This window comes from Oncorhynchus mykiss, chromosome 3 (assembly GCF_013265735.2).
Source record: "Oncorhynchus mykiss isolate Arlee chromosome 3, USDA_OmykA_1.1, whole genome shotgun sequence".
Classification (NCBI taxonomy): domain Eukaryota; kingdom Metazoa; phylum Chordata; class Actinopteri; order Salmoniformes; family Salmonidae; genus Oncorhynchus; species Oncorhynchus mykiss.
In genome coordinates, this window is record NC_048567.1 from 1,661,631 (window position 1) to 1,677,451 (window position 15,821).

The 15,821-nt window shown below is 46.3% G+C and overlaps 1 protein-coding gene across 3 annotated transcripts; it reads right to left on the reverse strand.

The window, feature by feature from the left end:
- Positions 1–29: 29 nt before the first annotated feature.
- On the reverse strand, positions 30–11,953 carry LOC110519742. Of its 3 annotated transcripts, XM_036965382.1 has the most exons (11): positions 11,800–11,953; positions 9,173–9,383; positions 8,948–9,082; positions 8,795–8,881; positions 8,518–8,642; positions 8,103–8,139; positions 7,582–7,856; positions 1,338–4,954; positions 840–1,093; positions 405–492; positions 30–270 (listed from the first exon to the last, which is right to left on the reverse strand). In XM_036965382.1, the coding sequence occupies exons 2-11, from the start codon at positions 9,275–9,277 to the stop codon at positions 95–97; spliced, it is 4,899 nt and encodes a 1,632-aa protein (XP_036821277.1). In that variant the 5' UTR covers positions 9,278–9,383; positions 11,800–11,953; the 3' UTR covers positions 30–94. The 3 variants fall into 3 exon arrangements, with proteins under 3 accessions (XP_036821277.1, XP_036821271.1, XP_036821269.1); XM_036965376.1 differs by having other exon boundaries at positions 8,795–9,082; positions 9,230–9,383; XM_036965374.1 differs by having other exon boundaries at positions 8,795–9,082.
- Positions 11,954–15,821: the final 3,868 nt, after the last annotated feature.

Sequence of the window (15,821 nt, forward strand, 5' to 3'; positions counted from 1 at the left end):
ACAAACAGTAAGACGACTATAGACAGAAATCAATGCAGTAATGTTTTATTAAATAAAGGCTCTGATTAAAATAGTAATAAAATCTGGCATTTGGCTAATTCTTCTTCCCAAAAGCTTCTCTGAATGGTTTGGAGACGGCTCTGGAGATAGCTCGTAACACCCTGACTATGAGAGGGCGTTTACGGGACTGGGACTCCTGGGGAGCAGGGGCCAGTGTGGTTGTCAGGTCCTCTTTGGGTGGGGAAGTGGATGGAACCTCACACTCAGCATCTGTGAAAATAATATTTCATAATCAGAAAATGAATGTGTGTATCTGTCTGTCCGCCTGTATCTGTAGTCACCGTTTTAACAAGCTGGCCATAGGGTGATACATCAATATGACATTATCGATGCTTATCACTTACCCTGTGAAATACGAGTCTCTCTGAGACGTTTGGTAGGCAGAGAATCCTGTTCAGGGTGGCTCTTTGGTTCCCCCTTTGTCTTGAACAGCTGAAGACAAAACACATCAGGACAACTGAGCATGTGTAAAATATATGGCATGGATCCCAAAAGGCACCCTATTGGCTACTTAAGGCACTACTTTTGACCCATCGAGGGCCCATCGAGCTCTGGTCAAAAGTAGTGCACTATATAGGGAATAGGGTGCAATTTGGAACACATCCATTGACTCTCTCTCCCATGTGTATTAGGATTGTATTACAGCGGCCTCACTCAACCTCCTAAAGACAATGACAACAGCATTGTTCTAATGCAGAGACAATAGGGGTTTAGTGAATCTGTAGGGTACATTTCAGCCCTGCCTTACAGAGGTAATCTAAAGACACTGAGCCCTCTACCTTAATCCTGATCTTTGGAATCTTGACAATTTTGGGTAGGAAATGCCACTTCCTGTTCTTCTTAGTCTCTTCCCCCCTGGCAGAGGGAAGGCGGGCCATGCCGTCAGCCTTTACATCAGCCGGGCTAAGGCCCCTGGCAGGGAATTCCTCAGTAGCATTAAGGTCAGCCACAATACCATGAGTGATGTCACTTGCGGCATTGCTGGTGTCTGAGTAAGAAGAGCAAGCTGGTGTGACCGACCTGGGTACAATAACTGGGAGAAGAGGACGCAACAATAGAAATCAGTCACTGTGTCCCAAAAGGCCTTCTCTTCCCTTTATAGTGCACAACTTTTGAACTGGGCCCATAGGGTCTGGCTCTGGTCAAAAGTAGTGCACTAAATATGGAAGAAGGTGCCATTTTGGACGCAAACAGCAAAGTTCACATCATAAAATGCAATGTAGTGAGCATCATGTTACAATGAAGTCCTATGCAGATGAAGAGGTACTTTCACTTACCATCCTCCATTGCAGACTTGGACAGATCAGTCAGGCTGTCCATCACCATGTCTGTCATCAACTTGATGACCTGATCCAAAACCCTGTCAGCGGTGGGTGGCATAGGCCTAACCACACACTGCCCCAGGAGTCTGCTAACAGAAGTCTGGGCAAAGCTGTAAACGAGCTCTGACGCATCGTCCTTTGACAGCTTCCTCAGTGCTGGCTTTGGCAGCGCTGGTTGAGAGAGGCTTCTGTGGCCAGTTGTGGATTGAAGCTGGCGGCTTATGGTTATCTCCTGAATGAGACCATGGACCTTTGCGATCAGGTTGCCAGACGCATCTTGAAGGGCTTCAATTGACAGGAGTCTATCCAGATGTTCTTCTGCTGAAGCCATCTCTGGGTCGTCTGTCTTCAATGTGTCCATTATAGTTTTCACTATGAGACTGGTGTCAGATATGTTTATTTCTTGTTGATTCACAAGCGCTGACTGTGAACCTGTCTTGTCCATTGCGTTAGAGGTATGGCATTCTGTCCTTGTGATCTCATTGGCAGCACTCATGTCAGGCAACAGGTCAAGGCTCTCCAGTAGAGAGTCTAACATGTTAGTGGTTATCAGACGCTCCTCCCTTGCATTCTGCCCAACAGATGAACTCTCAGAGTTGGCCAATCTGCACTTGATCACATTTAGGATCAAGCTGAGCGTCTCCTTTGCAGTTTTGCTAAAGCCTTCTTGGCTGACTGCCACTGTTCCGTCTTGTAGAGCCACAAGAGGTTCACAACTTGCACTCAATCCACTACCATGGAGAGGAGAGGTTCTCTTCAAACTGGTGTCGCTCACAACTGACATACTCCTGGTAGGCAGAGTGACATCCTCACTGCATGTGTCAATTACATGGTGGTCTGTGGAGGAGCCACTCGAAGACACAAGGGCTTTAGACCTTTTAGTCAAACTGACTTTTGAAAATGGCTTCTCACTTCTCACAGACGGAGGGCGGCTCCTGTCCTTAACAAGAGCAGTGTCAGGGGACTTTGAGCATCTGAGTGTCTCCACAGGGGTGGAGTCCAGCACATCTTTGGCTGTGGTGACTGACACGGGTGGAAAAGACAAAAAGACGTTCAGTCTATCCTTTACTCTGTGGTACATGGTATGAGCAGCATCCAATAAGGTGTCAAAGACAACTCTGGGATTGAGCTGGGACTGCAGCTTTTTCTCTCCTAGTGGGAAGGAGTCTGTGTCCTCCACTGTGTACCGGGATAGACTTTCAAGGTCTTGCATGATCATATTCACTATATCTTCAGTTGTAGAAACCACATGGTGTGAGAAGGTGCTGCTAGTCATGCTCTGCGGCAAAGAACAGTTGGCTTCGCTAGCAGCTCTGAGAATGGCCTCACGCACAATCAGTTTGGCCGTAGCTTGGAACTCAGCACTGTGAAAGCTCTGGATGGAAATGTTAGAGGATCTGCTGGCTGCACTACGAGATCGCGTGAGCCTGGCAATCTTGGCTGACGTCCCGTCACTCGAAATGGTGAGGCTCTCTAATTTCGAAATTATAGAGTCCAACTTCTGGTTGAAGTCGAAGGATGCATTTGACATGCTCTCGCATTTGACTTCCTTTGAAGTCTCCACCCTCAGCACCGAGATCACCTGTTTGATGACCCCTTTAGTGCAGGTGTCGAGGGTGAGCTGGTGGGCTGAGGACATTGAAGAGGTATTACTGTCTGTCTTCTGTACAGGAGATACCTCCACAGTGGTCTCAGTTACAAGTAGTCCAGTGTCATATAACTCAATTTGCACAGGAGTATTTTTTCCCTCAGTGAGAAGGTGAGAGGTGAAAAGCTTCCTCAGTTTGTCCAGGGTTTTGGTATAAATCTTCTGGGAACCTGAACTCACTTCCATCCAGAACATTTTGCGACCTGATTTCGTACGCATGGAGGTCTTATTGACCTCAGATACCTCATGCAGGTCGGAAATAATTCCACCAAATAGATCAGAGGATGCATCCTCAATATTCTCAGCGGAAACGCAGACAGACAGAACTTCTGACAGTTTCCCAGTGTCGGTTTTATCCAGCACGCTAGTATATGTCACAGCTGCATCCTGAATGACCTGAGTGATGCATTGCTCAGCTTTGACGATATACCCCTCCACTGGTTGACCATGGAGGATGTCAACTTTATCAACAGGGAGCACATTCTGAATACTCACATTCTCCTCTGATGGGCGTGGGCTGTTGAAGATAATGCTCTCAGTGACCATGTTAGAGGAGGCGAGAGATGAGTCGAGAAGCAGAGACCTGTATATTGTCGAGGTGGAGATCTCTGGGTGCTTAATCATAGCAGCCTCCTCCAAAATGGCCGACGGGCCCTGGAGGATGTCAGAAATATCCATGTCCTCAATGCTCTCTACCAGAGACGATAGTAGGTCTCTGGCTGACAGGTCGGTTGGTCTCTGGTTCTCGAGCTCCATTTTGATTGCTTGACAGACCGTTGCTGCAGCAACAGCAGAGCTACAACACAACTGCTTCAAGGTGGAGTCAGAAATATATGACAGATCTGTCATGGACATGGTGGAGAGTTGACTCTCAGAGACAAAGGGTCTGAGTTTGACAGACACCTGTCTGACCAAGTCCCCAGCAAGAGCTCTCATATCTATTGCTCCACTAGCTGAGTTGTAGGAGCAGGCACTCTGTGGCCTTGACGGGCTCCTGCTATCCAAAAATCCTGTTATCCCAAAAACCTCAAGTACAAGATCCACAACATCGGATGACACTTCTGACATTCTGTTGTGGGACAGAAATTGACTTGGATGAACGGTGCCTGCATTCAGAGTCCAGTCGCAAACAGAGTTGTCGGACTGACTCTGGACTACTGGAACTAGACAGGTTTCACTTGGACCTTGGCCAAAGAGTTCTGCCATTTTGAGCAGAACTGATCTTAAGACCTTTGACTTGGAAATGTTCAGCAGTGGGTCGTTGTTGGACAGTCTGGTGGACGGTCTGCTAGCCGATCTCTGAACAACTAGGCTTTGTATTTCTGCCGAAACGGCAGTGAGAAAATAGGTCAAGGGGCTGGTCGCTCGTCCCTTGTTTCCTCCGTTGGCTTTAGCCTTAAAGATGCTATCTATGATGATGACTATAACCTGTCCAGCCAGAGGACCCAATATGGCCTCAAGCTCCCTCTCTAACTCAAGGGGAGACTTGTAGCCGTGCGCAATATGCTCTATGGCATGGGAATACATCTTAGCAGACACCATGCTTAGCATTTCTTGGGCAAACTGCTGACTTGCTGAGATACTACCAGACAGCGGACCTAGAGTTCCCTGACTGAAACTTCGCATTAGCTCAGCCAATCTGGAGTTGAGAAGGTTCATTACCAACTCTACAATACCCATCATAAACCTGGTGTCCGTTGGTATTTTGACAGGTCTGTATTTCTCCCGTCTACTCCAACTGGACGACAGTACGATGCCACTCTGCGACTGGCCTCTCTGGACCATGTTGAAGACAGAATCCTCAGAGATTCCAAACACAGAACTCAGTGGTGCCGAGTGGGGTCTGTGTCTCATCTCTCTATCACCACCCTCAGGTGAGGAGACATATCGCTCTTCGTCATCACTCAGCAAAGAGGTCATGGACCTGCAGAATGCACAACAGAAATGAATAGTACATGATAACAAAATACAACATATGATCCAAGAATTTGGAAGTACCTAAGTAGTATTTCTCTCTAGGTGGATCTGGAATGGATATTTGTACTTATAACAAGGGACATGGGAATAATGTTTTTAGAAAGACCTACAAGAAGAGGAGGGGAAAGGGGTAAGTACCTGTGAGAGGAGGGGAAAGGGATAAGTACCTGTGAGAGGAGGGGATAGGGGTAAGTACCTATGAGAGGAGGGGATAGGGGTAGGTACCTATGAGAGGAGGGGATAGGGGTAGGTACCTGTGAGAGGAGGGGATAGGGATAAGTACCTGTGAGAGGAGGGGAAAGGGGTAAGTACCTGTGAGAGGAGGGGATAGGGGTAAGTACCTATGAGAGGAGGGGATAGGGGTAAGTACCTGTGAGAGGAGGGGAAAGGGGTAAGTACCTGTGAGAGCAGGGGAAAGGGATAAGTACCTGTGAGAGGAGGGGAAAGGGGTAAGTACCTATGAGAGGAGGGGATAGGGGTAGGTACCTATGAGAGGAGGGGATAGGGGTAAGTACCTGTGAGAGGAGGGGATAGGGGTAAGTACCTGTGAGAGGAGGGGATAGGGGTAGGTACCTATGAGAGGAGGGGATAGGGGTAAGTACCTGTGAGAGGAGGGGATAGGGGTAAGTACCTGTGAGAGGAGGGGATAGGGGTAGGTACCTGTGAGAGGAGGGGAAAGGGGTAAGTACCTGTGAGAGGAGGGGATAGGGGTAAGTACCTGTGAGAGGAGGGGATAGGGGTAGGTACCTATGAGAGGAGGGGATAGGGGTAGGTACCTATGAGAGGAGGGGATAGGGGTAGGTACCTATGAGAGGAGGGGATAGGGGTAGGTACCTATGAGAGGAGGGGATAGGGGTAGGTACCTGTGAGAGGAGGGGAAAGGGGTAAGTACCTGTGAGAGGAGGGGATAGGGGTAAGTACCTGTGAGAGGAGGGGATAGGGGTAGGTACATATGAGAGCAGGGGATAGGGATAAGTACCTGTGAGAGCAGGGGAAAGGGATAAGTACCTGTGAGAGGAGGGGATAGGGGTAAGTACCTGTGAGAGGAGGGGATAGGGGTAAGTACCTGTGAGAGGAGGGGATAGGGGTAGGTACATATGAGAGCAGGGGATAGGGATAAGTACCTGTGAGAGCAGGGGAAAGGGATAAGTACCTGTGAGAGGAGGGGATAGGGGTAAGTACCTGTGAGAGGAGGGGATAGGGGTAAGTACCTGTGAGAGGAGGGGATAGGGGTAGGTACCTATGAGAGGAGGGGAAAGGGGTAAGTACCTGTGAGAGGAGGGGATAGGGGTGAGTACCTGTGAGAGGAGGGGATAGGGGTAGGTACCTATGAGAGCAGGGGATAGGGAAAAGTACCTGTGAGAGGAGGGGAAAGGGATAAGTACCTGTGAGAGGAGGGGATAGGGGTAGGTACCTATGAGAGGAGGGGAAAGGGGTAAGTACCTATGAGAGGAGGGGATAGGGGTAGGTACCTATGAGAGGAGGGGAAAGGGGTAAGTACCTGTGAGAGGAGGGGAAAGGGGTAAGTACCTGTGAGAGGAGGGGATAGGGGTAGGTACCTGTGAGAGGAGGGGATAGGGGTAGGTACCTATGAGAGGAGGGGAAAGGGGTAAGTACCTGTGAGAGGAGGGGATAGGGGTGAGTACCTGTGAGAGGAGGGGATAGGGGTAGGTACCTATGAGAGCAGGGGATAGGGAAAAGTACCTGTGAGAGGAGGGGAAAGGGATAAGTACCTGTGAGAGGAGGGGATAGGGGTAGGTACCTATGAGAGGAGGGGATAGGGGTGAGTACCTGTGAGAGGAGGGGATAGGGGTAGGTACCTATGAGAGGAGGGGAAAGGGGTAAGTACCTATGAGAGGAGGGGATAGGGATAAGTACCTGTGAGAGGAGGGGATAGGGGTAGGTACCTATGAGAGGAGGGGATAGGGGTGAGTACCTGTGAGAGGAGGGGATAGGGATAAGTACCTGTGAGAGGAGGGGATAGGGGTAGGTACCTATGAGAGGAGGGGATAGGGGTGAGTACCTGTGAGAGGAGGGGATAGGGGTAGGTACCTATGAGAGGAGGGGATAGGGATAAGTACCTGTGAGAGGAGGGGATAGGGGTAGGTACCTGTGAGAGGAGGGGATAGGGGTAGGTACCTGTGAGAGGAGGGGATAGGGGTAGGTACCTGTGAGAGGAGGGGATAGGGGTAGGTACCTATGAGAGCAGGGGATAGGGATAAGTACCTGTGAGAGGAGGGGATAGGGGTAAGTACCTGTGAGAGGAGGGGATAGGGGTAAGTACCTATGAGAGGAGGGGATAGGGGTAGGTACCTGTGAGAGGAGGGGATAGGGGTAAGTACCTGTGAGAGGAGGGGATAGGGGTAAGTACCTATGAGAGGAGGGGATAGGGGTAGGTACCTGTGAGAGGAGGGGATAGGGGTAAGTACCTGTGAGAGGAGGGGATAGGGGTAAGTACCTATGAGAGGAGGGGATAGGGGTAGGTACCTGTGAGAGGAGGGGATAGGGGTAAGTACCTGTGAGAGGAGGGGATAGGGGTAAGTACCTATGAGAGGAGGGGATAGGGGTAGGTACCTGTGAGAGGAGGGGAAAGGCGTGGGAGTTTGTGTGCTGCAAGTAGTTCTTGAACTGATGCGTCTACTGGGTCCACCACGAAAGCTGAATCTGACGCTGCGGCCAAGAGAGGTCACTTCTCTAGCCTCATTACTTCCTGATCCAGAAGAGCTTGACGAATCAGAGAGCCTGATCTGCATGGTGAGGTCAAGGGCGGGAACGACCACAGTGGATGTAGACTCCATCACCCAATTTGTAATATCCATGCACCTAGCACTAAACTCATCTCTGCTCATCTGAAATGTTAAAAGACCATACAGAGTTAGTTTGTTAACGGAGCTGCACTGCTGCACCATGTGTTTACTCAAGCTAGTCAATTAAAGCAGTGGTTCAGGATGTTCCACAATGCTGGAAAGGGGGGCCTGAGGGAAAAATTTGGGAACCTCTGAATTAAAGGTCCTGCACGATTTCCACCAATAGGAGTTTGGAATGTTTGGTCCATCTTACCAACATGAACTACTTTAGAAGTGACTATAACTCACCCCGGCACGCATATTCTCACTCAGCAGATTCCAATGGCTGAAAATTAAAAAAGGTACACAATTAAACTACATGACATTACCTCTATTCTCTTAGATTACGGTATGGATGGACCTCTACGGAACTAGGCCACATCCAAACATCCCTGATTGGTCAGTTGAGTCCCTTGTATTTGCCCGAGACACCTCACCTCCTTCTCAAAACCCATAGGACGAGATGGTCAAAAGGGAGGGCTTTCTCATCCAATGGGTTTTGAGAAGGAGGCGAGAAGAGAGGACTCGAGGAGAATGCAATTGAGATTGTCCCTATGGGTACGTCCCAAATGGCCCCTATTCCTTAAATACGGAACTATTGTTGACCAAGGCTCTAATAGGGAACATATCTAGGGGATGCACAGGGAACCAAAGAGCAACTAACCCATCCTTCATGTCCTGCACAAAGGTGTGTAGGTCTGGGTAGCTTCTCTTTCCCCTGCTGAGGGTGAGGCTGGTCTGGGAGGCTGCAGCCTTGCGGGTCATGGTAGTGAAGGTCACCACTTTAGCCTGATGGGGACGACAGAAAGCAGACTTAGGCTGGAATTCAATCAAATTCGCCATGCAGTGTTAACGTAATGTCTGTTTACAAACTACTGTCTGCGTGCACAAACAGACATGTACACACACACACACACACACTGTTATCTGGAAGCATTTACCTTTGCCACTCGTTCAGTCTCCTGGCATTGAGATGGCCCGGCTGTTTCTACATCATCACTCTCCTGCATCACACTCTCTCCTTCGACCTCCAGTGTCAGAGTTGATGTGGATGTCTTCAGATCAACCTGATTCAACTCACTCTCTCCTTCGACCTCCAGTGTCAGAGTTGATGTGGATGTCTTCAGATCAACCTGATTCAACTCACTCTCTCCTTCGACCTCCAGTGTTAGAGTTGATGTGGATGTCTTCAGATCAACCTGATTCAACTCACTCTCTCCTTTGGCCTCCTAGATTAGAATACCTTTACTAGCTCAAGCTTGGACAATTAATTTGTCATTTTAATCTTCAATGCGTCATTAAAACACAAAACATCATACCTCCTGTGACTGAGATGGGATGACAATGGCCTCGTCCAACTCACTCTCTCCTTCAACCTCCTGTGACTGAGATGTGCCATCTGTCTTCAGATCAGCTTCCTGCATCTCAATCTCTCCTTCAGCCTCTAGTGACAGAGTTGGGATATCTGTCTCTAGAACAGCCTCTTCCAACTTGGTCTGTCTCTCAACCTCTCTGTGATCTTTATCAGATCTAGATACAGAAAAAGGAATCTCTCTAAGGTCACTATAAAATCACCAGAACATCATGTCAGGTGTACAGTTCAGTTTACCAGTCAAATTGCCGTGATCAGAGGCTCTATCCTTTCTAGTGATTATATTTCTATGGTCACATCATAATGCATCATATCTATGCTTGTGTCCGAAATAGCACCCTATTTCCAATATAATGCACTTCTTTTGGCCGGAGCCCTATAGAGTGCCACAGGAATGAGTCATAATCCCCATAAAACATAGTAGTCAAACAGGGAAATGGTTCCAATCGTTTTTACACCATACACTTTTCCCATAGTGGATTTTAGAAACACTTAAAATAAGGGCTGTGTTTCAGGTAGGCTTACCCTGGTGTGACATTTTGATAACTGTAAATCTCTCTAGGACAAGGTGACTTTTATCAATATATTTGCCTGTATTTTTAAATGAAATGCTAATTATCTGCTAATGTGGCTATCATAAAGAACTACAAATGCCACGATGATCATGCTGATCGAGGCAAAGGTAAGAATCTCTTGATTAACTATCTAATGTTAGCTAAATTTAGTAATTAATAAATTGGCTTCATTTCTTTAAATGGCCAATTCTGTGAACTGTTTAGTGAAAGTTTTAAATTGACACAAAACCTGTTAGCAAAGGTGTCAGCTAGAAATGACGTTTAGGAGCTTGCAGGGATTTGTAGTTTTGCATGTCTTCTTTGATGCTAATTACAAATTTCGAATCAGAGTAAATAGAGCCAAATGTATTGCTAAAAGTCACCTTGTCCGTGACAGATGTACATGGTTCTAAAAATGGCACACCAGGGTAAGCCTACATGAAACACAGCCCTTATTTTATGTGTTTCTGAAATCGCCTATGGGAAAAATGAATGGTGGAAAAACGATTGGAACCATTTCCTTCCCTGTTTGACTGCAAGGTTTTATGGGTATTATGACACCTAAAAAGACGGGTTGGTTGTTTAGCAACAAAACTGGCATGTAACTGGGTAAAATTGACAAAGTAAATAGACAGGGTTCGCTTAGAACGTTGACAACATGTAAACTATATTTAGTCTCTAAATGTTACCGACAAACAAATACATTTGCATAATGAGCACTTGCTAGCTGAGGTTTAGAGTCATAACAAGATACACGCATTCCGGCCATTGATGAGCGAGCGCATGTTTTTCATGACCAGCCAACCAGTGTATGGATCTTAGTTAAAAGTAGTGCACTAGCCTACATAGGGAATAGGGTGCCATTTAGGACGTAAATGTGAAGGTGGTGTCATAGCCTTTGACCCTAGACCCCCATTTGACCCACAACAGATTCTACTGTACCTTTAGCCAACTCTCATGACTCCCCGGCCATAGAATTTGTAGTTTGATATTACAGAATGAATAGCACATAATTTCATTTATTTAACAATATTTAATCCACAGTAATTAATATAAATGGGTATTTCAAAATAATTATAAACTGGGTGGATTGAGACCTGAATGCTGATTGGCTGAAAGCCGTGGTATATCAGACTGTATACCATGGGTATGACAAAACATGTATTTTTTACTGCTCTAATTATGTTGGTAACCAGTTTATAATAGCAATAAGGCACCTCGGGGATTCGTGATATATGGCCAATATACGTCGCCAGACCCACTGACTCCAGGTCATCTACAAGTCCATGCTAGGTAAAGCTCCGCCTTATCTCAGTTCACTGGTCACGATGGCAACACCCACCCGTAGCACGCGCTCCAGCAGGTGTATCTCACTGATCATCCCTAAAGCCAACACCTCTTTTTGCCGCCTTTCGTTCCAGTTCTCTGCTGCCTGTGACTGGAACAAATTGCAAACATCGCTGAAGTTGGAGACTTTTATCTCCCTCACCAACTTCAAACATCTGCTATCTGAGCAGCTAACCCATCGCTGCAGCTGTACATAGTCTATCGGTAAATAGCCCACCCAATTTTACCTACCTCATCCCCATACTGTTTATATTTATGTACTTTTCTGCTCTTTTGCACACCAATATCTGTACATGACCATCTGATCATTTATTTATCACTTCAGTGTTAATCTGCAAAATTGTAATTATTCGCCTACCTCCTCATGCCTTTTGCACACAATGTATATAGACTTTTTTTCCTACTGTGTTATTGACTTAATTGTTTACTCCATGTGTAACTCTGTGTTGTCTGTTCACACTGCTATGCTTTATCTTGGCCAGGTCGCAGTTGCAAATGAGAACTTGTTCTCAACTAGCCTACCTGGTTAAATAAAGGTGAAATAAATAAAATAAATATACCATGGCTAAGGGCTGTGTCCTAGCACTTCGGGTTGTAAGAACAGCCCTTAGCCGTGGTATATTGACCATATACCACAACCGCTTGGGCCTTATTGCTTAAATAACATGCCTACCTTGAACTCTTTCTTCTCACGTCCTTGCAAAATCAGCACATTTCCTTGCCAAAATGAACGCTCCTCCAGGACTAGCGAGAATCAGACTGAACTGCTCCCGGTTTCTCATCAGTTTCAACGTTTATCAGTGATGACGTAACAATGCTGTACAGATTTGACGCACTTCCAATCTCGTGCTGATGCAACGCCCTGAGCGGTTGAAAGCTCACGCATGGAAATCCTGCGAGTTGTACACAAATGTAGGCTACTATTGCCCTTAAAAATGTCATGTTGTGGACGCAATGCAAAATAAAATAAAATACATAACCCACACCGATAACCCAGAGTTCATCATTAAATAACATTTATTACTCATAAAATATACAGCAAACTTCAGATACTGAAAGAATTCATGGGAGTTTCGAATTCAGTCACCATTTCATATGTACATGCTAGTTTCATCCGTTTAAAATAATGATAATGACACGAAAAACCTGTGAACCTGTGACTCTTGTTGCTGATTTGGTGAACATAGCAAATGTATTGCACATATTTCCAGTTAAAATGATTTTCAAAAAGAGACAAAAACGGGGATATGAACATTCAATCACATACAAGGATTGAGAGGTTTCATTTTTTGAAGAAGTGAAAGCAAGCAACACCTGTTAAAAAACATTGATTATAAGACCAAAGACAAATAATATCGATATTTATTTTCCAACAGAAGAAAATCTAAATGCTGCTGTCCTACCATTGGATTACAATGTTTCTCCTCTCCAAGGGAGACATGTTTTCCACCTCACATGCCTCTGGATAGTATCAGTGCTTTTCACAAACGTTGTAGTACTTAGTGTGCATCATTGTTGTCGCTCATACAGGTGCCCCTACTCTCCTAACCTCCCCTCAGTAACTAACGAAGGCACAAAATGACAAATATCACAAGAAAGAAAACATGAATTAATTATTAACTTTCTAAAATACTTTCTAGAGGCCAAAGGACAGGTAGGTTTAATAATGTAATAGGTCCCTTCAAATAGTCCTGTTGCTCACATACCAGCATCCTAAATGGCACTGCTTTTGACCAGAACCCTATGGACCCTGTTCAACAGTAGTGTACTATTCAGTATAGGGTTCCATTTGGGATGCATTAAATCTTTACAATTACTCATCAGAGCAAATGGTACCATTTTTTTATTCCCACAGAGCTTAAGACATGAATGATTTTATTAAAATATTTGTTCATACAAAATGTATGATTTCCCCTCCTCCCACATGGATTACAGACAAGAGGCTAGTGGCGTTCTGACTGTCTTAGTGTGCGGATAAACATGACAATCACTCTCATGAAACTTAAATGAAACATCACTCCTTATGTCTTTTCTCAGCACAAACACTCAGCCCAATTTCTATACTCAAAACAGGTTTTGAAAATGCCGAAACGCAGGTTTCTACCGTTTAGGACCTTTGTGGGTAAAGGTAAAGATGGGGTATAGCAGCAGCAGTTCCTCTGAAGTCCAGTATCTGCTGGAAGGGAACCTGGTGGTACGAGAGGATGAGTGTGGGCCTGTTGTGCTTCCCCCTATCCCTCCCTCTTCTCTCTCACTGTCTGAGGGACTCTTAAGGTTCCTGTGCGGATGGCTTGGTTCGTGCCCTCCCGAAGCTGGCTGTGGTGATTTAAGCAACGCTGTGTTTATGTGTGTATTTGTTTGTGGCCTCTGGCCCACTTCGCTGTCCCTCTGTCCAGTACGTACCGTTGTAGCAGGCCCAGTGTAGTGGCGTGTAGCCCTGGTTGTCTGTGATGACGGGGAGGGTCCACACTGACTGGGCGGTGTGTAGGAGCCACCCCAGCAACCCGATGTGTCCGGACAACGCCACCAGGTGGACATGGCTCCGCACCTTACCTTCCCGAACCAGGAAGCTGGCGCTGTGCTGCACTCCTCGTGACCCGTCACCGCCTAGGAGGAAGGGAAGGGAGGGGAGGCAAGAATGGATTTGAATAATTTATAATCAATTAAATAATAAGGAATCATAATAGGTATATTTGGGCATAATTCATATTCCATGCTAGATCCCACACCAAAGCCATCCCTAGTAGTTCAATGGCCCCATCCCTAGATCAGAACAAGCCTCCCCCTCTCTTTCTGTGTGTGAGCGCGTACAGCCAACTCTCCTCGCAACCCTTCTGTGTAGAGCTGTTCTGTGCCATTTGTCTTTGGCTTCTACGCTGGCTCCCTTGTTGAAACAGTGAGTACACACAGTCTGTGTGTCCGCTCAGCACCGACAGCGTCAGAGGGGTTCTGATACACAAGACAACAGGTCATATTACAAACTGGTAATAACCAGGCTGAGTCCCAAATGGCAACCTATTCCCTATATGGTACACTACTCTTGACCTGAGCCCATAGGACTTTGGTTTAAAGTACTGTACCAAGTAGGGTATAGGTTGCCATTTGGGATGCAGCCCCAGTTTCAAAATCTCTTTATTTCAGGAATTGTATCCAAAACCCAAGTGACTATTCCCGTCTTGAATGTCCGCTGCACTCTGGAGGTCAGCATTTCCAATCAGCAAACGCAAACACTCCGAATGACCGTTGGTTGCTAGAGGAAGATAAACAGAGAGGATATAAGAATGTGAGATGATTGACCTTCAGTAGCTAGAGGTGGAAAAACTGAGAAGATATAAGAATGTGAGATGATTGACCATTGGTAGCTAGAGGAGGATAAACAGAGAGCATTTAAGAATGTCAGATGATTGACTATTGGTAGCTAGAGGAGGATAAACAGAGAGGATATGAGCAGATTGCTGGATGACTATAACCTTCACATGAACAGACAGATTTCAAGAACAGTGGTGTTGGTAGATGACATCCTCATGATGTTAACACAGCAGATAATAATGAATTTTGGGTCTGAGGCCATCGAAGCCTGTCACCTGCTAGCTGTGTACCTGGCTCTGGATAGAAGTCTCCCCTGTGCACTGATCTAGGATCAGCTTACCCTCCCTAGATCCTCAATCATTAGTGGAGAACATGACAAAAAAGGACCTTAGATCAGTGTCTAGTGGGCATTTTCACACGATACCATGTAACATCCCTAGAGTGGACATTGTCATCCTAGCAACATGACCAAACAAATGGCCATCTTGGTCAGGAAAACGTTTTAATTACAGAAGCTCTATGTGATATCCTTATGTCTACCTGCAGCGTGGATGGGGGTCCTCTTCAGAGTGAAGTCTTTAACCAGGATGGAGGCTTCCTGGTTGATGAGGACGTCAACACACTCCACATATCTTTTTAAGGCAGCCAGGTCCAGAGGGGTGCGCCCCTGGCTGTCCCTCACGTCTAGATCCAGCAGAGACTGAACCAGGACCTCCATAGCATGGTGGTGACTGTGGTACGCCTGAATAGATATTTACTCTTAATATAATCAATGTCCTAGAGTAGACCCGTGGTACGCCTGAACAGAAATACAGTGCTAGACCTCTAAAGTAGACCAGAGTCTTTCAATCGGGAGCCCATTTTTGCTCCCGCCCAGCATCAACATCGGAGGTTCCTGCCAAGCGTGGGATTGAGAAACAAACACTCTACTTCTCTTCTGAGGTTGATTAACTCAAATGGCAAAATAAGGAAATCATCCTCATCATCACTGTGTAGAATATGCATGTATTTTACACTAATCAGGAATAGATCGGAATATGGTGTGTGAGTCTGTCTGGACAGTCAACTTCCTGTGGAAAATCTACACCATGCTTGCATCCCAGATAGCACCCTATTCCCTATGTAGTGAACTACTTTTGATCAGGGCCTATAAGGATCTGGTCAAACGTAGTGTACTAAATAGGGAATAGGGTGCCATTTGTCATATGGAGACCACTACAGGAGCAGGTAGGCTTTACTCACAGCGAGGTGTAGAGGGCTGATGGGAGCTCTGACATCAGAGTCGTTCAGGATGTCTGTCCCTGAGGTTTCAATTAGTTGAGGAAAGACAAGAACGGCCAGTTCAGACTTGGAAAAAGAACATCAAGAGTGACGATGCGTCCACGA